The sequence below is a fragment of the Harmonia axyridis genome, chromosome 3 (assembly GCF_914767665.1).
Source record: "Harmonia axyridis chromosome 3, icHarAxyr1.1, whole genome shotgun sequence".
In the NCBI taxonomy this organism is placed as follows: Eukaryota; Metazoa; Arthropoda; class Insecta; order Coleoptera; family Coccinellidae; genus Harmonia; species Harmonia axyridis.
In genome coordinates this window covers 57,398,005-57,424,794 of record NC_059503.1, presented here as the reverse complement: position 1 = coordinate 57,424,794, position 26,790 = coordinate 57,398,005, and the positions used below count along the sequence as shown (strand labels likewise).

The 26,790-nt window shown below is 33.8% G+C and overlaps 1 protein-coding gene across 3 annotated transcripts in view; it reads left to right on the top strand.

Annotated features, from left to right (window-relative positions):
- LOC123674481 (A disintegrin and metalloproteinase with thrombospondin motifs 9) overlaps positions 1 to 26,790 on the top strand; it is a 278,970-nt gene that overhangs the window by 27,664 nt on the left and 224,516 nt on the right. For all 3 annotated transcript variants that reach the window (XM_045609366.1, XM_045609364.1, XM_045609365.1), the window contains exons 2-3: positions 10,997 to 11,154; positions 17,574 to 17,817. In XM_045609366.1, coding sequence (XP_045465322.1) covers positions 17,601 to 17,817 — 217 coding nt within the window. In that variant the 5' untranslated portion in view covers positions 10,997 to 11,154; positions 17,574 to 17,600. The remainder of the gene's footprint in view (positions 1 to 10,996; positions 11,155 to 17,573; positions 17,818 to 26,790) is intronic.

The following is a 26,790-nucleotide window of genomic DNA, read 5'->3' as shown; positions in this document are numbered from 1 at the left end:
TCTTTCAATAAATCGATTGTGGCACGAGCTGTGTGACATGTTGCGCCGTCTTGTTGGAACCACAGCTCCTGGCCATCATGGTTGTTCAATTCAGGAATGAAAAAGTTAGTAGTCATGGCTCTATACCGATCACCATTGACTGTAACGTTCTGGCCATCATCGTTTTTGAAGAAGTACGGACCAATGATTCCACCAGCCCATAAAGCGCACCGAACAGTCAGTTTTTCTGGATGTAACGGTGTTTCGACATACACTTGGGGATTAGCTTCACTCCAAATGCGGCAGTTTTGTTTGTTGACGTAGCCATTCAACCAGAAGTTCGCTTCATCGCTAAACAAAATAAAATGGACGTACTGCGCGATGCGTATTCCGCACAGAACCATTATTTTCGAAATAAAATTACACCATTTGCAAGCGTTGTTTAGGCGTGAGTCTATTCATGATGAATTGCCAAACCAAACTGAGAACAAATCACTTGACAGGTGTTAAATCGGTTACCATCTTGAACAGTAATGCCAACTTAAAGTTATATACCTCGAAAAAAAACACCCGTTACTAGAAAATATGAAGAATACTTTTATTTTCGAAAGTAGTCGAATATTCTACAATGAATGTTCAAATTATTTTGAAGAGTTGGGTTCTTTGAAATCCTGGCATTTTTTATGGAATGAAGAAACTAAAAGATGGAATTTTGTGTTGGGAGAAGATGCATCATATCAATTGAAAACTTAATTCCACAAAGTATTTTATTTGTGAGATATAAATGAAAAATAATTTTTTATGGATTTTTCAACAGCCTGTATGTTTTAGCCCTTTTTAAGTAATTATGATGTTTAGTTTTGGCAACGTCGCGCATTCTGGGAAATCGAGACGTATGTATTGTCAGATAAAAATGAGATGTATCGGTTGTCGGAAAGAAAAGTTAAGGTTTGGTAATATAAAGTTTTCGGTGTTAAATATAACGGTTTCGGTTTATTTCACGGACATTTAAATATATTAGGATTACAGTTCACTAGAAGGTCAGTTTGCATTGTATAAGTCCCATTTTGTTCCATTTCAATCCTTAAACCCTGTTCCCTTACATCCTTATACAGTGCGGTGAGGTGTGGAAGCAAGAGAGCAGTTTATATTGGTAAGACAATTTATAACATCATTTTATTGGTTCAAATATAGGGAAAATGCAACACGGTATATTTTCAACCGAGCCGAATCGGAAAAAATGGTTTGGGAAAAAAGTTTTTCTATGACCTCAGGAATCTATTGTTAAAATATATGTCCAAGTTGAAGACTCACTCTTTATACAATAATTAATTAAATTATTTTTTTCAAATCAAATCCGTATCCTTCAACTTAATAATCAAAAAAATTACGGTGTTAATATCCGATGATCCAAACACCGACATTCAAGTTATTCATGTCCTACCACCTCAAGACTTGTCTAGGATCACCTTCAAACTTCAAAATCATAATTAAATTTTCCCAGAATATAATCCTTCATTTCGCCTATCAAGTTTCACATAGATGACAGGTGTCGGTATCTCATCTTTTCTAAAAACGTTTTCGACAGATCAACTGACCGTCCCTCCCCTATTCGAATTAATAATAATTTATCTACCATCTAAATTATAGCGACAGGCTCGAGCATGTACATAATTAGAAACAAAAAATCGTCGTATAAAAAATTAATATCGGTTCCAAATCACAAGCATCATGTATTCAATATAAAATAGAGGACCTTGCAATTTTCCCCATCACCTCTGAATTAAATTGAAGAGTTTGATAAATGATTGAGCATGAAGACTGGGCTGTTTGTAAGCCGGCAAGGTCTAATTTTCGGAGATGGTTATCTTCAAAGATGGAGTTGTGTTTGTGGTTTTTTTTTTTTTGAGTTATTTACAATGCTTGGAATGACTGTAGCCAATAATTTTTTATAAGAGAAATGTCTTCCTGATGTTCTTCGTATGAGGAATATGTCTAAAGATGTGTGGATATTGGAAATACGTAAATTTGGGTTAATTATAAGCTTGAGGATAGGAGAGATTAAGATGATAAATCAGTACCAGTTTGGCTTAGAGTATGTAATTTTTAGTTTCATCGATGTTTTTTATCAGACACGTGAGCTTGTTATTTTTAAATAGATACTTTCACTGAGATTGTGTTTGAAGATTTAAGTACTAAAATGGAATAGTAACAGATAAAAATATCATTCATTCAGATTTAGATTAATTTTCAACAATTTCGTTAGTCGATAAAAAAATGATTTTCAGACAATAAGCTAATAGAAAGAAATCACTTCTCCTGAGGGCATGTCCAATATTCTTTTTCCTCACTCAGTAGATGTTCATTTGAAATGGACTCATCACGTGATGTGAACTCTAATTATCAGTATCTATGCTAACTTTCAGTTGACTATCTTTCGAAATGAAGATGCTATCAGAAGAGAAAAATGAAAATTCATCACTCTGTTTCTCGAAAATGAAGCGTTTGTGTACCAATGTATAGGGGAATTGTTCTCTCGACAGAATCATCTGAGGAATCTCTCATTTTCTTTCTTACCTGCAAATTAGGAACATTCTGTATAAAAAAAAAATTTTTTTCAAGTAAACGAAGACCATAAAAATATGAAATTGCATTTAAAAAATTAGTTGCAGGTAAACTCTTCGCTAAACTTTCGAATTTACTTTAACATTCAGTTGTTAATTAGCTTACTGAATTTTAAATATTTTATAAAAAATTATCCCAACATTTCAAGTTTTGGAATTTGAAATAAATAAATTTAAATATTTTGGATATCACATTGGTCCAAATATACTTTTGAAAACACGTATAAATTAATATATTTTGAATTGAGAACTTGTTTATCTAATGAATTCCCAATTTCATTTTTTTTTGTGCAAATTTGTTGTTTTGATTTTGTCATTTCTTTGACATTCTTCCACTTGTTTTATGTATATAATTCAAGGTATTAAGAAACAGGAAAATATCATGAACAAAATAACAAAAAAAAAAAAAATTCAAAATTGTTTCTTATTTAGCAAAGTATTACTTATAATACAATTTGAATGATTTTACAGACACAATAAATCGAGTACCATATTATACAAACACTTGTTGGAAATAAAAACTTGATATTTTACGATGGTCCTATGAATTATAACAACAAAAAGGGAAGAAATTATTAAATCGAAATGACACGAAAGAGAACAAAATTGAAAGCATATTGGACTATAATACAGTTTTCAATTTGAAATTTTTGAATGTATACGTGATCCAAATATTCATTTATTTTTAAAGTATGTATATATTTTTTTCTCATTCATTTCTTGATGGATATTTTCATCAAACGAACTAGAAAAGATAAACATCGAATTTTAAAAACATCAAAAGAAGTCAATAGGGCTTGAATCAGGATTGCGTGGACATTCCTCAGGAAAGAGCTGCTATCGTGAAGTACATCCGCAGAGCCATGTAAAGAAATTTAATATTTAATTCGATTAGAATCAAATGGGAAGTTGGATGATATTATCAATGAATTAATTTACGAATTGTGTATTTCATCATTTCATAAATATTTAATTGATAGTGGTCTTACCTTCTTCCAATCGATCTTTCTATATCCAAATTTTATTTCAAGACACCTTCTATAAATACTATAATATTAAAATTGAAACAATGTTAAATATAACCTCAAAGGCGAAGCATAATTTTTAACACCACATGTCTATCTTGTCGTATGGTGTCAAGTTGAAGGTGCTAGAGGTCACTATAGATATAACGTAACAAATTAGAAAAAATGTGATAAGATAATCCAATATAAACTGCAATGAATATCCATGAAGCAAACTCTGAGAATTATATGAATATTTATTATTTCCATTCCCTTGAGTATGTTGGAAAATCGTTAGAATTGGAAAAAAATTTATTCATGCATGCTACAAAAGAAAATGTTTGAATGTAATTATTCAATTTTGAATGAGTGGTATCTGATTATTTTATGGATGAAATACTTCTTGATTTTTTTCAAAATTTTTTGAATGAAAACCTTCAATATACAGGTTGATTCACCGCGATAGCCTATTAGACGTTTATGGAAACTAATCATAATTTGGTGTTGACAATTAGCATGTTGGGTTTTGAGACAATGATCTTTCTTCCTGAAATATTTACAAATCTTTATAACTTCCGGTTATACCGGAAAAATACTACTATGCACTTCCTTATTTCAAATGGCACACTTGCATGCACTATGATTGCATTATTAGATAGTTTTTACGATGACAATTTCAGTAATACGACATACCTTGGGTAAAAACTCAACAATTCATGAGTTGATGGGATTCTTATGAAGAAAATGGTGGCGACTGGGACTCACATTGTTTTTTAATATTCCTGCAGAATTTTTTTTTCGAAAAAACCGTTTTCATTTTCGATTCTGCAAATACATAATTTTATGAGACTGTTTGCAGTTTGGACCAAAAATTTACATGGTGTTCATAAGGACAGCTAAAATTCATCAAAATTCAAGATTTTCAAATTAGAACCTTTATTTTTTATTAATTCAGTCGATTCTACTTATAAAAAGTGTGGGGGTTACTTAAGCAAACCCTATACCTAAAATGAATACTTCAAGAGATATCGAGGAAGAACTTTAAATAAGGAAAAACCGCAATATAATTAATTAATAAATATAGGTTTTGATTTGAAAATCTTGAGTGAAATGGACTAGATTATAGGAATAAATAATTCACTTCAACAACATTTCTTTCTTATAAGTTCTTAAGCTGAAAAAATAACCTCAATCATATGGACTACTTGTTCTTGTGACTTCAGTATTTTGTAACTATTTGTACAACTTTGTATCACCAATTCTTCGTCATTTATTTTGACCAGACTTTTATTTGTACTTCTACATCATTTTTTATCTACTATCATCAGTTCACATATTTCAAAGTTGAAGGAAGTATACATATTTGTCATCAAAAGTGTTTTTCAAGTTTTTACCCATTTCATCTCAAGGCAAAAATTGATGGACCAACACAGATCATCGAACCATTAGAGGTTGCGTTCAAGAACTTTGTCGTAAGACTAATTTTTCATTTTGTTATCGTATCGAAGTGCAAAAGCAATCAATGAAAATTAAAGTGAAATATTCAACATATTGTGAATTTTCAAACTTCAATCTTGACGCATCACGGTGTCGAATAGAAGTTGCTAGGGTCATTACCGATAGGTTGATGAACCAAATTATGAAGAAAATGATAAGATAATCGTACCAGGAATAGCGCCATCCAATATGACCCGATGTTCATTTGATGCCAGTTTCAAATTCGCCTATCGTGCTCGCTTTCTTGTTCGAGTTTTTATCATTGCGCATCTATGTTCCGTGCGATGAATATCAAATACCTGTGTACGAGAGATAAGCGAAGGACGTATGAGGAATTCCGACGTCTGCAGGTCAATTTTAGACGTGACCTCAAATGTTAAAAACACCTGAGTTGCTGAATAGGGAAATTTTTTGGATCTGCGTCTTCTGCTCCAGTTCTTCGACGTAACCAGTTTTTTTAACTGATTTATTGAAGTTTTATAAGGAGGAGATCAAGCATTGATGTGTCAATAGACGAGGCCCTTCTTCAATTAGTTTAACACTTGTTTGTTCACCTTGATCTATTCAAGATGTTTAATAATTGTGTACAATACTTGAAATTCTTTTTTCTAATTCTGTGGTTATTCCGTTCATTCTTCCACATCTTGTAGAACAAAATCGTGCGAGAATATATCAGAAACGCACAGTTTTCATGGTTATATTTTATTATTCTATGTTGGTACTCCGAACTTTCCGCCACGGCTTTATCTGTCAATTCATCAATTTGCCTTAAAGAAATCAGTTCTGCCAACTAACATTTTTCAATGCAAAAATCACTAAAATATATTTATGGAAATATTTCATTAATTTCAATGAAAATGCAATGAATTAGAGAAAATAATGTATAATACTCGTACAGAAGGCTCATTCTACCACTCGTTCATTCCAAAACTCGCCACTTCGTGGCTCGTTTTTGAATTTTGAACTCGTGGAAGAATATCAATCCCTTCTGCACTTGTATTATAAATAACTAATTTCATAGCAAAATGGAAATATTGGGTATTTTTTTTTCGATATTCTTCTTGAATTTGTACGGTTCTGGTTACGCCATCTACATGAATTTTTGCAGGAGGCTAGGACACCCAGTAAAGTAGGCAGAACCACTTTGAAATCTTTGTTTTTTTTTTCGGTCATAATTGTCGGATAATTTATTATCCTGTTGAAAAATTTTTACTCACCGATATGGAAGAAATTAGGCTTATTTCGGGATCATGTTTGAATCCATTGCCAAATCTCTGGATTTACTTTTTCTTCAATCCTGGGTTCTGAAGTGATAGTCAGCCAGGCCGTGTGCCATTGATCGAAACGAGTGAGATAGTCCGAGGGAGAAACGTCTGGAGAAATGGCGAATACGATAGGTGGCGTAGGTCTTCTCATTTCTCCAGTCACAATGCGATTCAGAAATCCATTTCCGTCTTTGCCTTGCAAGCAGCTGTTCACAAGTAAACAACCGCCGTACAATATCTCTCGGCTTCAAACTCGTATGGCACTCAATTTCCTTGTTTCTGAATCATTCCCATGACTTACAGACATTTTGAAATGGCTTGTTGCGTCACTCTCAATGATTTGGCCAATTCTTGTTGCGTTTGACACCAGTCATGATCAAGTAATACCTTCAATTCTGCATCTTCGAAAACCTTCTCTCTTCCACCAAAATCACCGTTCCTGAAGGGTTGAAACCTCTCTCGGTAAGTTCTTTCACTAATAGCGGCCTTATTTGAGAGCATTCGATGAGCCTCAGCCGGAGATTTTTTCATATTAAAGCAGTAAAGTAAAACCTCCCACAAATGGCGAGAATTTGGCTCGTAAGCTGACATGTTTAATCGAGAATAACCTTATGATGCAGATACAAATCGACTAATATTTCGATGGCGTTTCCAACTACCTAAGCTTATGGTATGACATCTATGATCTATTTATTTCGACTACCACTTACCGCTACAGCCATCTATTGCAAAACGGCGGTGGCAAAAAGCCAAGTTGTACACTTAATACAAACTTTTTTGAGATTTTTTCCGTCCCCCTAATTTTGCCTATAGATAGAAAAAATGAAGAAAGGATATATGTTACAAGTTTTTGTTCCCGTTTCTATGAAAGATAAGAAAATCAAGACTAGAATATTCGTTGAATGACTCTGTAAAGTGTTTGAATGAAATGTCGTCGAAACTCCAATTATAAACGAATCAATCCTTCTTCTTCATATTTTGATCTTCGTCTCGAAACCATTTTGGTAATCCGCTGTCGATCGCTTGTGTATATCTAGTACCTCGGAATTATATGCAAATTAGCACAAATAACAATGTGCTTGTGCTTACTCATGTTAATTTTCGTAGAATATATATTTGCTGATTATAAGACGGGTATCACGCCATAATTTAAATGTTCTATTTACGAGAATCGAGGACGAAATTTGGAACAATTTTAAAATGTCAACAAAACACGGGAAACTGGAGATGGCTTTTCAAGTTCGGATATTTGATGTAAAATTTTAAGCGGTGTTTTGGTGCAGACGTAATAAAAATGTTTATTCTATGACGGGAAGAATGATTGACATTTGATCAGTGTTGACCATAGAGTAATAAATAAAGGTAGAGGGAGTATACGCAATTTTTACATGTCCCCAACATGGTTGGATTACGTTGTCGGATTGTGATATATTTTCAAATCCACAATTTTACTATATCGAATGAAATATATTTATTGGAGTGATTCGCGATTAAATATGGAAATTTGAATATTTGGAATCTGATATTTCTTCTAATTGTCGAATTTATAATAAGCAGAATATTATGTATTATTTTCTGTATCTACCTGCTGAAATCCAAGGTTTGGCAACTATTGCTCTCCTAGTGTCATCAGTTGATCCACGTCGTTTGGCGCACTTGAAGTTTGTTTTCTGAATTTCTGATATATGTAGGTATTTATTTCAATATATTTTGAGTTGATTTGAATCGTTTATTCACTATGGGACATAAGAAGAACTCGCGAATTGAGTGAAATATCTTATCACTGATATGTTCTCATTTCTGCGCGCTTCATATCAAATTTGATAGTTCATGTTGGGGACAAAATTTGCTTACTGAAAATGACATATGCTCCCTCTAGCTATGTTCATTACTCTGAGGTGCAGTCATAATAAAATCTTTTTTTTATGACAGGAAAAACGATTGGCATTTTATCTCTGTTGACCGATCACTTTATATGAAATTCCCCTGGAAAAAAATGAGTATCTACTTATATCCCGAATATACAAGGTTTGTCATTATAATTTTTTTGGCCTTATGATATATACCTCGTTTTTGAAGCATAAGCGAGATACAGGGTATGCAACGTAATTTCTGAGCAATATTCTATTTAGTGTGGTTAGTTATGTATAACCTTTGGTCATATCAGAGTAGTTGAGTGCTCAATTCAGAAAAAGTGATGAACTCTGAAAAAGTTCAAAATGGCGGAAAAACTGCAACGTTCGAGATTTTTCTCAGTTGCCAAATTGAATTTAATTTTCTGAATGAACTCAAGTTCCTAAGAATTTCTGGGAAATTTTTTTTTTCATGAATCGAACAGTATTTTTTTTAAATGTCTTTGTACAGCGAAAAACATTTTCCGCGAAGTTGTTGAAATATTTCACGATTCTACTATTATAATAACTAATATGAATATGAAAACATTAATATCCTTGGTTTTGTTCAAATTAACATTCCACAGGTGATACCTCAAGGTCAATATTTCGACTCCCAACAGATATTCATTGAAATTATAGTTTTTTTTTGTGATAAATTTGAATATAACCATCTGGAATGTTTCGACAGTCCAATTTTAAACTCTTGGCTTTCATAACCCAATCAGTTGTTTTCAATTATGTTGGAGGAACAAAGGAGAAATTGAAGGAATGAAGGAAACGTTTGATATTTTTCGATTCTGTTCACAGAATATTTCAATTTGACAAGGACTTTCAGAATCATCTGATGTTAGGATGATATTGTAATTGATTTTCGAACCAAGGTATGATATCGAAAACAAACGGTAAGATTATATTCACTTCGTGGAAAATACTCAAGGTCACCAATGCGATTTGAACAATATATGCAAATTCTTAACCGAAAACCTAGCAGTTTCAGAATAATTACGATTGCGAAAATTTTTGATTAGCCATAAAATTGAATAGGACAATTTGCATAATTATTAGCTACATAACAATCTAATAGCAACTCAATAGTCATTATATCTGATAAACCGAAATGTATCAGCTGAGAAATTCGACCTTTTAGGTTCTTTTATCCCAAGAGATAAATTAGTTATCTTTTATAGCGTTTGATGATTACTTTCTGGGAAAGCTCTGATAATATTCACCTATTACTAGTATTTCCTACTGGTTATAAACTAATCGACGATATAATCAACGTCAATTAAGTAGATGATATTTGTGAGGCCACTGTGTAACTCACTTATGAAATATCGAACCAAGATAGTAGCATGAAACTTTACTCTCAATATAGAAAATGGAATAACTCCATGAATGTCTCTGAAACAAGGAAATGAAATGAAAAAATTTTTTGGAAAACCACATCCAGTGCTATATAAATAGTTAAACATAAATGTACAGGGTGTCCCAAATTCGATACTCATGTCAAAATCTATAAGACCTAGAAAAAAATCTTCAGGGAACCAGACCCCTTTTTTCGAAATATTGAAATATCAGAAATCAGATCGTAAACATCTTCGTTCTCGTGTTACATGGCGTTTTTGAAGAATGATTTTTTGAAATGTTTCGCTTTATCTTAGTTTTTTTTGAGAAATTCGAAAAATTATCAAATGTTTTTTCAGCACTTTTTTCCATTATCAATTCTCCTCTAAATTTCGGTTATTAATTAGTAGGATCTATAATGAGTAAACCATAAAAAGACATTTTAAAATTTTTGGAATATCTAGAACAGAAATCAAGATAAATATTTTTCAGAAACTCCCTTCAATTCGAGGACGGAGCAAGATATTTACTATCTGATTTCTAATTATTGATTTTTAATTCGTAAGAAGAGAAGACGTTTTTCTATTATATTTTAGTCTTAAAGTTTTTCAGATGTTCTCAGTGCGCATAGAATTTGGGACAACCTCTAAAATAAATAATTCTTAGCTCAAACATCGTAATATAATATTTTTATAGTGATATTGTGTAAAAATTTATTATCCATTAAGTTATTTAATCACATTGTACTTTATACTTCCAGTTATATGCTCAAAACTTGTCTAGAAATTGAAATGTTCTTTTTTCAATACCACTTTCATTCTCTCGGCAGCAAAATACGATCAATTAATTTTAGACGACCAAGTTAGAGGATCAAATTTCAAAAAAATATCTGTCCCAATGGTGTTGGTACTATACTCCATCGTCGTTTACTCCTTAAATCAGCCCTCTACATTATGTTATGGAAAACTTTAATGTTATTGAAATCGAAAAATCAGAAGGCGAAATTGGTTTGGGTATTACAGGAATTTCACCTTTTGTGCATATTCACCATAACACTACATATATTAGGAAGAGCCGACATTCCTATTGAATCACTTTAGACCCCATCTGAACATACTTATATTGGTAACAAATTTTCATCGATATATTCCATTAAATCATTAATTTCAGCCATTAGGCTGTTATAATTATGCTGTTACATTGTTCTATGAGATACAAAACTCCGTGTTATATTCTTTTGTTGTATGATTATAGTTATTTCTATGCACAGCATTAAATGTAGCATTGTAACGGTCATATTTTTTTTTAATATTGATATCATTAATGATTTTCTATTAAAATTTCATATTTCACTTGAATAATAATATAAATGTTTCCTTCTTTTTCAGGTTTGTCCTTCATTTACCGGATATGCGACAATAAAGCGATCTTTTCCATCAACACATCGTAAAATGCTATTTTCTGTTGGACTCAGTCAATATATGAGAAATTCAAGTAGTTTTTTATTCGTTTCGTCGTATCTTCTATTCTCTAATACGTAATTTCGGTAAGTACATTTCCTTTTCTGATTATTTTTCATAAAGAAATGCTTAAGATTTTACTCAGATTGATACCTACTGTTTTACTAAAGGCCTACAATTTTATAATTCATTCAATTTACTATTTGCTAGTAGCAGCTAAAGCTGAAAGCTCAGATGAAAAATAAATTCAAAAAAATCTTTCAATTGTCTTTTCAATACAAGATGACCTTGCTAAAATGGCGAATGCGCCGGTATCAGACATCTTCCAGTGAAATTTATAGAAATTATATTTCAGCTTTTTTTTTCTTTTAATCCTATGCAGAAGTATGCTTGATAACTTCTTCGAGTTTCATGATGATTGAATGAATGGTGCCATATTGCTCAAAGGAGAAATAGCTATCAATAAATCTTAATATACCTAATACATAGGTATATAGATTAGAATTCAATTAGCATCCGATATACAGGGTGCCTACTTTAACACGTCCAAAATGAGATTCTACATGTGATTTTCAACAAAAAATGTCATATAACACATGTTCGATATATTGATGGTAATTTTTCAAGTCAACATTTTGTATTTTTACGGAATATCTCAATTTTTGATAAAAGCTATCACACTCCAGTTATCCTTGTAGCCTCATCAAAGGACCCTGCACGTTTAGTATGGGAAATGGCTTTCCGTGAATTTGGCTGAATTTTTGATATGTTGTAGTTCTTGATGAACTGATCAGAAAAGTCCCCAGCCACAAAGCTCAAAAATGGACAGTTTTCGAGATATGGAGCTTTGAAAATGGTTTTTTTGCAATTTTCGGGGTTTTTGCTCATCAATCGGGGAGCTCTCATTTCTGGTTGGGATGGAATTTGGATGTTTGGCGGCCAGAACCCGATTGAGAAATGATCTTCCTTGGTTATATCAGGTACCGCCATCGATAATTTTTTATACACTGCTCCACATTGGCTATGAAATGAGATACAAAATCCAAGATCTTCCATATACATCTTTTCATGCCACAAGATATTCACCAGACCAGACAGAATAATTCACATGACCGAGAAACGACATATTGTGAGATTTTTTAAGAGAGACCATAATAACTGAATCCTCATATATCTGATGTCCAATAATATCAAATATGTTAGCCGAAATGTTCATAACCAGGCATCTCGAGCTGTAATGGGGGAAAATGGGAAAATCATAATCATATATCCTCAGGGATAACAATTGTGATCATTATTGATGTCATTTACATGTGATATGTGATTTGTTTCTCACAAATCTTGATAATCTGACAATGGGGTGCCAAGACATTTTCCTCAGAATGTCTCGAAATTGATGATAGCATCTCACAGACAAACGAATCCGTGAAAATGTCTGCAGTTTTGATACAATATAGTACTATCCGGGTAGAATATACAAGTCCAAGTATTGGAAGCAAACTATGAATGGAACTTCCGATATTAACCCACGAATTCTTGATAATATTTTTTTTTCTACGAACTTTTTGAACTTCACATACGAATGAATACTATCTAATAATATGATTGTTGGCAAACTGAATGAGTAGATCAATCAAAAACAATATAATAATGAGAGTAACATTCATAATAATAATAACAATGATGATAATAAACAAAAAACAATTTAATATTAGCAATCGCAAGAAATCTAATATAATTTTAAATTGTTTTTTGTTTATTATCATCATTGTTATTATTATTATGAATGTTACTCTCATTATTATATTGTTTTTGATTGATCTACTCATTCATTTTGCCAACGATCATATTATTAAATAGTATTCATTCGTATGTGTGATGTTTAAAAAGTTCATAAAAAAAAAAATTATTATCAAGAATTCGTGGGTTAATATCGGAAGTTCCATTCACAGTTTGCTTCCAACACTTGGACTTCTATATTCTACCCGGATAGTACTATATTGTATCAAAACTGCAGACATTTTCACGGATTCGTTTGTCTGTGAGATGCTATCATCAATTTCGAGACATTCTGAGGAAAATGTCTTGGCACCCCATTGTCAGATTATCGAGATTTGTGAGAAACAAATCACATATCATATGTAAATGACATCAATAGTGATCACAATTTTTATCCCTGAGGATATATGATTATGATTTTCCCATTTTCCCCCATTACAGCTCGCGATGCCTGGTTATGAACATTTCGGCTAACATATTTGATATTATTGGACATCAGATATATGAGGATTCAGTTATTATGGTCTCTCTTAAAAAAATCTCACAATATGTCTCGGTCATGTGAATTATTCTGGCGTCATCTTGTGGCATGAAAAGATGTATATGGAAGATCTTGGATTTTGTATCTCATTCCATAGCCAATGTGGAGCAGTGTTTAAAAAATTATTGATGGCGGTGCCTAATATAACCAAGAAAGATCATTTCTCAATCGGGTTCTGGTTGCCGAACATCCAAATTCCATCCCAAACAGAAATGAGAGCTCCCCGATTGATGAGCAAAAACCCCGAAAATTGCAAAAAATCCATTTTCAAAGCTCCATATCTCGAAAACTGTCCATTTCTGAGCTTTGTGGCTAAGGACTTTTCTGATCAGTTCATCAAGAACTACAACATATCAAAAATTCAGCCAAATTCACGGAAAGCCATTTCCCATACTAAACGTGCGGGGTCCTTTGATTGCATTTATCAAAAAAGCAAGAAATTGGCTATAACACAAAATTCTTAGGTGAACAATATCAATCATAATTTTGCAAAAGGTTTATCGATGAAAAATTAATGATTTGAACATATTTTCTTTTCAGCAAAAACTATCCCATTTATTGATCTTTTGAATGTCGTATCAACTTTTGTATTAGCTGCTTGTTTTCGGCCTTGATATCATGACTGACATGATAACAACGAAAAATGAGAAGTTATTCAAATCTGATTTTCTTCCATTTTGAAGCTCTGAATGATTGAATTAGTTGTCTTGTTTGATTGAATATAGGAGTCCCACAAGATCAGTTAATTTATCTATCGAGTCAAACGAACCGATTAAATTTTATTAATACATATATATATATTATAAGAAAGAAGTTGAGAAAGAGGACAAAATATTGAAAACTCGCTGTAAAACTTACTCATAGCAAATGTTCAAAATATTAGCCTCCTTGTTTAATACTGAATCTGTAACCCTGCGTAGTTCAGAACGTTTCCGACTCATTTCTGCACAACACAATTTGATTCTATTTATCAGATAATCTCGAGTTTGAACGCGTATTCCATAAACTTTTTCTTTTAATGTGTTCCAGGCATAAAAATTCAAAGGAGTAAGATCAGGACTCCTTGGTGGCCATCTTACTGGACCGTACTATTCAATCCATTGTTCTCCGAAATATTCATTTAGTTGGTCCCTTACATTCCGGCTATTATGAGCCACCAGGGAGCCCTGATCTTACTCATTTTTTTTACTTCTTTCAAAATTGAAGCCATGCCCAGATTGGCATGAATATGTCAGTGAGTATATCTCATCTATTTCTTAGATATTTCCTTGTGTCTTCCTACACATTTCAATATTCAAATGAACCCCAATGAAGTTAGTTGGCAATGAAATGCATTTTTACCGAAGAGTAATAGACTTAATTAATATATTATGCAATAAAAGCTTAATATATACCCGATAAAAACCATTAGATCAACCTTAATACGATAACTAATTAAACGTTCCACGTTCCCAGTTCATCGGACCTGGTGTTTAATTATAGGCATCACCCGATGTGATGAACTTTGTAAACTAACCTCGAAATTCACTTTCGTATTAACGAAAACCAGGCGCAGTTCAATCAATCGTAGTTGTAACATCAAATAAACGGTTCCCATAGAGTCTGTTGAGTGTAAAGAGGGGCCGAGGTAACCTTGCCGTTTGAAAAAATGGAACCTGAATCGTAAATCTGCATTCGTACCCGTTGATACTGAGCAGACTTCTTCTTATGGGTGTCAAGTTCGCCTGAGTGTTTTCGGCAGATCAGACAGCTTGGTGTTACGATGTTGAAATAGAATTGATATTATTTTGGGTGTAGAGAATGTGGCAGTTACTTTGATTCCTTCCAGATTTGAACAACAAACAACGCCACCGCGATAATCTTCTGCCGTTTCGTTTTTGAATAGCTATAAGAGTGTATTTTGACATATTAAATCGGCAGCTTTCTTAAAATATGAAATTTTTCCACCTGTCGCTCTTCGCTATAGTTGAAGCCACCGCAACCGCGCTTAGCTAACCCCCATTTCATGGTCGGTAGGTACAGAAGGCTCACTGAGGAAATTTTGGGATTTCCTAAAATATGTGTGGTCTGCCGTCCACTGGCTCTTAGACTAAGAGGAGAATAATAAGAATAAGATAAAATAAGCTTCTCATGGATTCATTTATGTATGTGAATCATTTTGAAAATTTTGTTTCGCAATTATTTAATAGTTCTAGATGGAACATTTTTAGAAATCTTGAATAAACAGCTGAAAGGTTGAATGAACGAAAATATCTTACTTCATACTTTTTGACAATACCAGTTCGAGATCTGATATATTCATCAAATATAAGATGAAATCTAAACAGGAACCATCAGCCTCATGTTAATGAACAATTGTTTTTATTCAAAAATTTTGTGAATTGAAATCGCAGTTAGCAAAACTAAAGCAATTTTGGGTCGTCGTGGAGCATATTCTCAACCGGCAATAGTGAAACTTGTGGAAAAATTTGAGCTGTTGGAACAAGTTAGCAACTTAAGCCGGTTAATCACCAGCTAGGTACGTCTTACCTTTGCTTATTGGGTTTTTATCAAAAATTCTTCTTCAATAATCATGTCCATTTTCACCTCGGAGGCTACATTAACAAGCAGAATTGACGCAATTTGGGCTCGGAAAATCGAAAAATGATTGTTGAAAACCCATTCCATCCTTAACGTATCACTGTTTGGTGGGGTTTTCGGACTGGTGATGTGACTGGACTTTACTCATTCGAAAATGAGGCTGGTGCAACTATTACGGTGAATGGATTGCGCCACCCAGCCAAGCGCGGTCCCAGGAGGGGGGGTCAAGGGGGTCATGACCACCCTCAAATGCTCAGATCTTCTTTTTGTTTAAGGTCCGGAATTTATATTCCCTTCGCCTCTAATTTAATTTCTCCTATTTTCTGCTGTTGTCTGATCGGGAGGCTTTCCTCCCTACTTCATGTCACTTTTTTCTTCTATTTAGTTCTTTGAAAGAGGTATTTCCTCTTATCGGTCTTTCTTACTTTAATTTGTATTATCTTTCTTAATTCCTTATTCTCGTGCTCTTCAAGCGTCTCTATTGTCTTCTTTCTTCGTTTATTGACTATTTCTTCAATAGTTTCAATTTTCAGTTCTTCTCTGATTTGTTGGTTAGTTATATACCGTGGGGCGCCAACCGCTGTTCTTATTACTGAATTTAGTGTACTTTGCAACTGATCATTATTATAGTCCTTCGTATTGTACCAGGTAACTCCTGCATACGTAATGCTTGATTAGCACTAGTTTTATTATCTTCAGCTTGTTTTCTAAAGAAAGTTTACTTCTAGGATTGAGTAATGGGTACAATCTGCCGTGCAATAGCCTTGTCTTTTTTCTGTTTTCTTCTATCTGTTCGTTGAAATTCATTCTTTCATCCAGTATTACTCCCAGATATTTCGCTTCCTTTTTTCATTCTATCGTCTGGTTTTCTATTTTGACGTTTCCTGCTCTCTCTTTCTTTACTGTTGTTCCTCCGAAGTAGATTGCAACTGTTTTCGATGTGTTCACTTTCAATCTCCATTTCTTGAAGTATTCCATCAGTCCCCCAAATGGAACCACCAAACACTTAATATACGTTTCAAGCAGATGAAAATGTTCCCATCAAAAAACTTGAAGCCCACGACGGTGTGAATAATAATTTTTTTTAGGCCGGAATTGAAAGATATTGATGTGGAAGATTTTTATTTTCAATAAGACGATGCTACGTGCTACAAAAGCAACGAAACATCCACAGCTTTGGGAGAAAAGTTTCCTAGCCGTGTTATTTCACAATTATTCAACAAGATCTTGATCAATTGGCCACCAAAATCTTGGGATTTAACACCTTTAGACTTTCTTCTTTGGCATCACGTGAAAAGTTAAGTCTATGTCAATGCTCCATAATCGATTTAAGATCTTCAAGACCGAATTCGTGAAGTTTTTGAAAACCTTCAGTCGCAAATGTGCAGATTGATCATGGAAATTGGAAAACCCTATATTTAATATAGATATATCATCGATTCATCTACATATCAACATACTCTGAGAATTTCAATTTCAAGTTGCGGACGTATAGAGTTAAACTTGAGTAGGGATATCGAATATCCAAAGTTGAATTTTTCAATAAATAATTAGTTTTCTGTTTGTCAATTCTTCACCTGTTCAACATGATTATCTTCTTTTTAGGTTAATCAGCTCGTTTTTTCATCCAAAATGAACTCCAAAGGATCTCAGAAATGCGTGGCCGCTCTGGCATGTCTCGGGATCGTAGTCCTATGCGCCATATTGGCTCTGGTGTGGGTGCAATTCTATCAGGGTTCTTTCAGGGGCTCCCAGGCCCCCCAAAATGCTGGAGGGAGGAGAGATGCTCCCTTCAATTACACCGTATCTGCACAAGTTGGTGAACCTCATTCAAGGCCGAGATTGAAAGGTAAGCAAATATTTCAACATTTGATTTTCAGCAAAACTCAAAATTGATTTACGCTCAATTAGAAAGCAATTCTATACCTACAGAGGACCAGGCACCTGAATGAATGAAACATGGTTACCGGTAAATTTAGAATGATAATATTGCTTCCTGTAGACCTTTATGCTCTTAAAAGAAGAGCTGGTCTCCCAAGTTATATTGTAGCGTGTTCAAAATAGACGGGGATGAATGCTAAAAATGTAATATTTTCATAACTTTTGAACCAGAGAACCTATTTGCATCGTTTCATCGATATGCTTTGCAGCTGAAAGGGCTTTTCTTCATTGATCGCTAAAGTTTTTGAATTTGTTAGGGATATTATTATCGTCTTCATTTATGGCCTGTAAGTCATCCATAGTTGAGGGTTTGTTCTTTTTGTGGAGAGTGGATATACTCACATCCGTAAAAAACCCTTTCTTCACATTTCTAATGTTCTCAATAGAGATTCACTCCTTGAATTGATATTCAAACAACTTGACTTGGCGTGACTTGAAACCAAGTCAAGTAGTAGTTTTTCGATTTCAAGTCAAGTATTTATTGGTCAAGTACTTGAAAATTCAAATACATTCTATCAAGCTACTCAATTTTTAGAAAGTTTAATTGTGTAGCATGCACAGCAATTAAAAAATGATGAAATGAGAAGGAACATTCTAAAACAAACATCTATTTATGAAACTAATTGTATACAAGAACTAAATTATCAACTATTTTGAAATGGAAACACAAATTAAATCACTATAAAACATAACAAAATTTGAAAAAAAAAAAAATAGTTTCTTACTATTGAGAAACCTCCAAGCATAATTGGATTAAATCATTTTCCATCCAGGATCTATATATACATGAGGTATCTTATGTATTTTTCGCCTAACCTATTGCGGGTTTTTGTAACAGTCGAAGCAGCTCTGGAAAATTGTCTTTCAACAGAAGCTTAAGATGCTGACGTCGTTAAAAAATCTTTGGCCATTTTAGCCAAGTTTGGGAAATTTTTCGTGGCTCATTCACCATTCTAAAATATATTCAGAACTGTCAGCACCTGATTCAGTCGGGAATTTGTCTATTTCATAACACCAAGCCATTTCATTTGCTCGATATTTCTTGAATTAACTTAGGTGATCGATGTCATACTCACCTTTTATCCTTTGAAGATGATTATTTTGTCTAAGCGCGCACGAGCAGATATACATGCTATGCGACTCGAGCGTATCAAGCTCAAGTAAGATCTAGGAGCTAAATATCAAGTCAAGCAATAAATATCTCAAATCAAGTCGAGTCATGTCAAGTTCAAGAATGAAATTTGTCACGAGCTTGATATTCAAGTCAAGTGGTTGGTTTAAATATCAAGCTAATAACGAACAAAAAATAAAAATTGTAAAACATTGTATGAGTAAAACAGCTAAGCAGATACCTTTTTCGCCAAGTAACTCAGTAAAGTAAAGAAGATAACTACCCCTAAAAAATTAGGTCGATCATTGAAGAAGAGCCTTTTTAGGTGCAAAGTAGGGAAAAAACTATTCAAATATGTTCCTTGGTTCAAATGTTATGATAATATCACATTTGTAGCCTTAATCGCTATATGACGCCCTATAACTTGGGAACCAGCGTTAACCACAGTCTTCATAAAAGTCTAGAAAAAACAATACTAACATTTGAAATTTACCGGTAATAACCATTTTTTCATACATTCAGGTGCCTGGTCTTTTCCGGAATCGTACTGATAAATTTGGAGTTGTCACATAGATGGCGCTACGTGAAATCGATAACTGATACAATAACATTCAAGTTTACTAATTCTTATACCTAATGATACCACAAATGTCAATCGCTGATTAACGATTGTCTCGATACCCCCAGTATCGATTCCTGCATAACCGAAACCTCGAAATTATTCAAATCGGATGCAAATTATCGATAAGTTCCCAAGCTCGGAATCTCGCATTAGGCGGAAAACTTGTAATGAGTGCAAATTTATTCCAAGGAACGGATTGTTGTCGTCCTATCGTAAATCAAATTCTACCATATCGCTTTGTTCATCTTGCCGTTACTCTGATTTATCCGTGTCGTATTTAAATTTGCTCTTGGTGTCTTGCGGGCATTAAACCTCAGTTTGGGGGATTTTTGAGTTAGAATGCGGGGCTATATGAGGTTTTTTTTTGGAATTTCCGGACGTCTGCTTGGAAGCTGGGGTATTCTGGCTATTTCGAACTGGTTTGTCGGTTGTTTCCAACGAAATTGGGTATTGAGAATACGACGTCTGAGAATTCGAGTTGGAATTGTAAAGTTCATGGTCTAACCACCATGAGATGGTAGTAGAGAAAATTATGATAATGTTCATTTGCAATCAAGTGAATTTTATGACCTCAGTAGTCAATACCATCAGCAGGAAAAACCCTACTAAATCATTTCCGAGAGGATCAGGCAGCAACCTAATGGAAAAATTGTTACCCGTTAATTTTTCAGAATTTTTTGTAAATTGTAGAATATCACCTCCTAATTGGGCCCAACTCAATCATATGACTAGTTTTCGAGATATAGGGTGTCGAAGTTGGGAAATGTTATTTTTTCAAAGAAAACTTCTTGAATGAAACACTATTCGCGACAAATATTGCTTACCAATAAGTTACTAATTTTAGACTGGTTTTTAATAAAAATTATTGTTAGATATAGGATGAGTTAATCATAATTTTAAAATTAAACTTGTTTAGTTCATAATTCAACCCGTAATTCAAAAAGTTGTCTATGGAGTTTTCCAATTTTTTGTCATTATATTTTTACGCCTTAGCCACTTCCCAAGAAATCAGCCCTTGTGACTTGTTTAGTAAGAGATATAAGGCAGCTTACTTCAATATTTGCTTAAAGTAGGTCTACCAATGAAAGTGCAAGATTTAAAAGATTAGACTGAACATAGTTTTTTGAACTGAAGCATTAAATTATTTATTGAAATATTCAGTGAATACCTATGTACAGAACAGTACAACAGCCTCCTCAAATTTGCTGGTATATGTATATACTTTTCTTGCAGTATTTCGATGAACATATTCTACATGTAGTGATATATCATTGACGCAGCGTCTAATTTCGGCCTTGAAATTGTGAGCCTCTCGGCAATAATTTGTGACTCGATAAGATGACAAGATCAAGGAACCACACGTGCCTCCGTTTATTTAACGTTAAGGAAAAAATTTTCCAACTGAAGCACAAAAAATGGTTCATAATCATAACACGATAACATTCGTTATTCACCTTTACTGCATTGACTGGCTATTATTCGAAATTATTATCAATTGTTTCTAATCCTTATGCTCTGCAAACAGTGACACTTTTTGAATACTACATTGCTTTCTCATCACAAAAATGATTTCGTGTGCAATGTGGTATGCACTTCTTGTTATCTCGAATCATCTAACACCTATAGATAATGTCATTATATACATATGCCCTAAAGCATTGTTTTCTAGATAAAGGCTGTTTCATTTCTCATAGAAACTTTCCTTCACAACATATTTAACTTAAATTTGCGTAGATATTCCAAGTTTTCATCATATTGTGTTTAGAGAAATGTAAAACAAAACTTTGGTCCTGTACTTAACTTTGCATAGATATTCAATTTAAAATTTTCATCATATGGTGTTAAGGAAAATGTGAAACAAAATTTAGGTAGAGTACTCAACTTTTTGATTTCTTGTAGTATAAATCTGCTATCGATTTTAAGAAATCCTCGGAAAATTGAAATCTCTCATTTTCCTTTGGATCCCAATTTAGAAACATTCTAGCTATCCAATGAGTGGTTTCATTTAGAATAGTCTTCTTTGTTTTTTTAGAGCTATAGATCTTTAAATTGCAATAAAACAACGATGGATTATCCGATTGATATGAATTTTATTTATCAGCAAGATAATCTTGTGGCATTACATTTTAAATATGATTTCTGGCATATCCGCCACGGCTGGCTCGGATGTAGTCCAATCTGGACGTCCAATTTTCGATGACTTTTTCCAAAATTTGTGGCCTTATATCGGCAATAACACGGCGAATATTGTCTTCCAAATGGTCAAGGGTTTGTGGCTTATCCGCATAGACCAATGACTTTACATAGCCCCACAGAAAGTAGTCTAGCGGTGTTAAATCACAAGATCTTGGAGGCCAATTCACAGGTCCAAAACGTGAAATTAGGCGGTCACCAAACGTGTCTTTCAATAAATCGATTGTGGCACGAGCTGTGTGACATGTTGCGCCGTCTTGTTGGAACCACAGCTCCTGGACATCATGGTTGTTCAATTCAGGTATGAAAAAGTTAGTAGTCATGGCTCTATACCGATCACCATTGACTGTAACGTTCTGGCCATCATCGTATTTGAAGAAGTACGGACCAGTGATTCCACCAGCCCATAAAGCGCACCAAACAGTCAGTTTTTCTGGATGTAACGGTGTTTCGACATACACTTGAGGATTAGCTTCACTCTAAATGCGGTAGTTTTGTTCGTTGACGTAGCCATTCAACCAGAAGTGCGCTTTATCGCTAAACAAAATTCGCTTATGAAAATCGGGAACAACGGAAATATCATTTTGGGCCAAATTGCACTATTTGCAGGCGTTGTTCAGGCGTGAGTCTATTCATGATGAATTGCCAAACCAAACTGAGAATTAATCACTTGACAGCTGTTAAATCGGTCGCCATCTCGAACAGTAATGCCAACTTAAAGTTATATACCTCGAAAAAAAAACACCCGTTACATGAGAAACAAGCAACGATACAATCGCAATTCTGCAAAAGTTTCCTAGTTTTGTTATTTCTCGAAGTGGTGATTGTAATTGGCCACCGAGATCTTGTGATATAACACCTTTAGCCTTTTTTCTTTGGGGCCATGTGAAAGATAGAGTCTATATCAATGTTGCACAATAGATTCAAGACCTTAAAGATGGAGTTCGTGAGTCATCGGGGACATAGCTACAGCCGAAAATGTGCGAATTGATCATGGAAAATTTCATGAAAAAGATATGGAACTGAAACCGTATCCGTGGCATCCATTATAGTTTTACATCGTGAAACGCATACCTTCCTCTTTACAATGAAATTAACATCCATTATTTTCTATTAAAATATAGTGTTTTTTTTTATGTCAAAATGAATATTATTGGAAAACTACGAAATCTATTCTTTTCGTGTGTTCCTTATCGAGAAAATTTTCATAAAATCGAATCGACACTAACCAAATAGACGTCCAAGGGTGCCGAAGAGAAGTCAGATCTAAAAGAAATGTCTATCCCCCAGTCTCGTCTAGAACTCAATGGGTCATCATCCATCAAAGGAGTCATAACAGCAGCCAAACGACTCGATGTTTTTTCTCGACATAAATCTCAGAGGCTGCGAAATCTCGTCTCTAGGTCGCGTCCTTGGATCGTCAACGCAAACCGAGATCGTTAAACGCTCTCTTGCTCCCACCTCTGTCTCTCTCTCTGCTGTTTTTACGTTTGTGTTTATGTGTATTTATTATGAGATGTAAAATTGGGAAAATCGAATTCGGAGATTCGTTATCGTCATGACGGAAATAGAATGTGGGGAATCGGGTTTTAATATGTAATTTATTTTTTTTTTACGGTGCCATTGGGAAGCGTAATACGAACATTTCTAATTGCGTCGAAATTTTATTTTCATGAAGTTAATGTTTAATAAATCATAAATACTGATTGAGATAAACATTATTTTCAGGAAAACGTTACCGTGTATAATAAAAACAGAGCAAATTTTAATTATTTTCACTCTTTCGGAAGTAATTTTGAGTAAGTAAAATATCCAAAATGTTAAAGATAATATAAACAGATTTCAAAGGAATAGTTATTTATAATACAAGTGTAAAGGGCATTGATATTCTTCCACGAATTTAAAATCCAAAAAGGTGCCACGAAGTGGCGAGTTTTTTTATCACTAAAGTGTACAAGAATACACACTGGAAATTGTTTTGAAGTTCATACCTCTACCGCTAGTGGGCGTAATTGTTATCGTCGAGTAGAAAAATGAATTTTACTCGAAAATGTTTCATATGAAGTTGAAGAAAAAATATCATGACTGTAATCCTTGTGGAATTCTCTATCTTTTTGAATTGTCACTTTCGATTTTACGACATCAAATAAGGGTAGGTGAAAGGGAGAAATCTGACTGATTGAAGTGCCTGTAACTTCAGTTTGGCTCAACATTTTTGAGCCAATTAGATCTCGTCTGAAAGATAATATCTTGTTGATTGAGGACAAAATATAGTCATGATAAATTTGTTTTTGCTGCTTTCGATAGGGGGCGCTTAGTCATAATTTCATTGTTTTGTTCATGTTACTTCGAAATTTCAAATGTAATGATAGGATTTTCTTAACAGAAACAGAAATTCCATCAAGTTTGCAAGAAAAAACCTGCAGGTCGCAATGCGAGAGTTGCAGGCGTTCTGAAGTTATGGCCGAAAGAAGATATTCTTCAACTGATGCACGGCGAAAAACCAAATTGTGTCTTCAAGTTCTTACAGAAACAGAAATCCCATCAAATTTGTATGAAAACCCCAAAAGGTCGCAAAGCGATAGCTTCAGGCGTTCTGGAGTTATGGCCGAAAAAAGATATTCTTCAACTGATGCACTGAAAAACTAAATTGTATCTTCTTTCGGCCATAACTCCAGAACGTCTGAACCTATCGCTTTGCGACCTTCTGGTTTTTTCATACAAATTTGATGGGATTACTGTTTTTATCTGAACCTAAAGACACAATTTGGTTTTTCGCAGTGCATCAGTTGAAGAATATCTTCATTCGGCCATAACTCCAGAAACTATCGTTTTGCGACCTTCAGATTTTTTCATGCAAAGATAAAACTTCTGTTTTTGTTAAGAAAATCCTATCATTACATTTGAAATTTCGGAGTGAAATGAACAAAACAATGAACTTCTGACTTAGCGGTTCCTATCGAAAGCAGCAAAAACAAATTTATTATGAGTATATTTTGTCCTCAATCAACAAGATATTATCTCTGAGACGAGATCTAATTTGCTCAAAAACGTTGAGCCAAACTGAAGCTACAGACATTTCAATCAGTCAGATTTTTCCCTGTCACCTACCCTTATTCGATGTCGTAGAATCGAAAGTGACAATTCAAAAAAAAAAAAGGAATTTCACAATGATTACAGTGATGATATATTTTCTTCAACTTCATATAAAACATTTTCGAGTAAAATTCATTTTTCTACTCGACGATAGCTTTTACGCCCCCTAGCGGTAGAGGAACTTCAAAACAATTTTAGTGTGTTTTCTTGTACACTTTAGTGATAAAAATTTTTACCGCAAGTCTCAACGATGAGTGAATCCTGAGATATAGCCGCGCACCCTGTATAAGTATTATAAATTATTATCTTTAATTCTGTGGCAAATCCGTTCATTCTGATACATCTTGCAGAACAAAATCGTGTGAGAATATATCTGATTCACACAAATTTCATGGTTATATTTCATTATTATCTGTTGGTAGTCTGATTTTGAAGCATTTATAATTCTTCAACCATACAAAATAATCTACAACTCAAAAAATTTGAAAGGGATTTGAGTCAGACTATTTTCTTCTCATCTTCCCAAATGGTTCCAAAAATGTTCACTTGTATGAAAATCAAATGAAATTGTGTACCTACAAATAACTTAGTAATATAGTGTCCTCAATATTGAAACGTAAGGAAGTTTGTCGAAGAGAAAATGGTTCTTGAACCTCACATCATATGGAAGCGCTGATTCAAAAAAAAAAAATGATTCTGGTAATCTTCCGTGTTTGTAAATCCTACTTTATTTATTGCTCCCACTCTTTACGGGTACTACACAGTCGGCGAGTGTTTACTCCGTGTAAACATTGTGATTATACTCATTTTGCTTTATTGCTGTTTACCTGGTGTAATACAAATGTTTATTCTGCCAAAATTTGGGAGCACTTCAAGTTAGCATCAGATAATTGAAAATTTGTGGTGGGTGATTCCCGTTTCGATATAAATTAACTTCCCTGACTGTTAAGCTTCTTCTTCTTTATGTGCCGTCTCCTTTAAGAAGGTTGGCTATCATCATGGCTGTTAAGCTACTAGATATATTTTTATCAGATGAGGCCAAAAATTTTGACATTCTGAATGGAATCTTTGTTACTCGAAATTCTGAAATTATTTGTTTGAAAATTGAATTTGATCGCAAAAATCATGGAACATTGACAGCATTTTTACTCGTAGCGCCAACATCTTGATAGTTTGTACGCTTATAGGTAATGACGGCGCTATCAAATTGCATATAATTATGGATACGCTCATTACAGCCAATATTCTTTCACCTCGTTCACACAGCATAATGACGATTATTTGCCCATTATATTTCATTGGATACATAAATGGGTCTCCCTCTTTTGGGTAGCCGTAATGTTCTCAGCCCGTTTTCTATACATGGCAACTCTTTCAGCTATTCGAACAACACTGTTGAATAATGATTTTCTCGATCTCTTCATTTGGATTGTTTTCTCTTATAACGTAAAGCATTGACTCATGCTTGATATTTAGAGTCAATTTCGAATTGAGGTTTATGTGGCCTCTTGTAGATTGTAATCTACCAATCTACCTACAAATGATGGAAATTAAGGAATGGAAAATATGTTCTACATGCTTTATCATCTGTGTAAAAAGGAGACGGAAAAAAATTTCACTTCTGAAAACTGCGAACACAGGGCTACCTAGATCATTCTATTGAAATCTTATGAACAAAAAAAACTGACATTGTAACTAGTGAATATAATTTTATTATGCTTCCTCTTTTTGGTGGTAACTTAAGGCGTGTTGCTAAATTGGAGAAACAAAGAAAATGAGATATTCTTTGGATAATTTTAAGACAAAAAAGTTCTATATACATGAGTCCGCAAACACTTTATTTTCGAGTAACAGAGTGT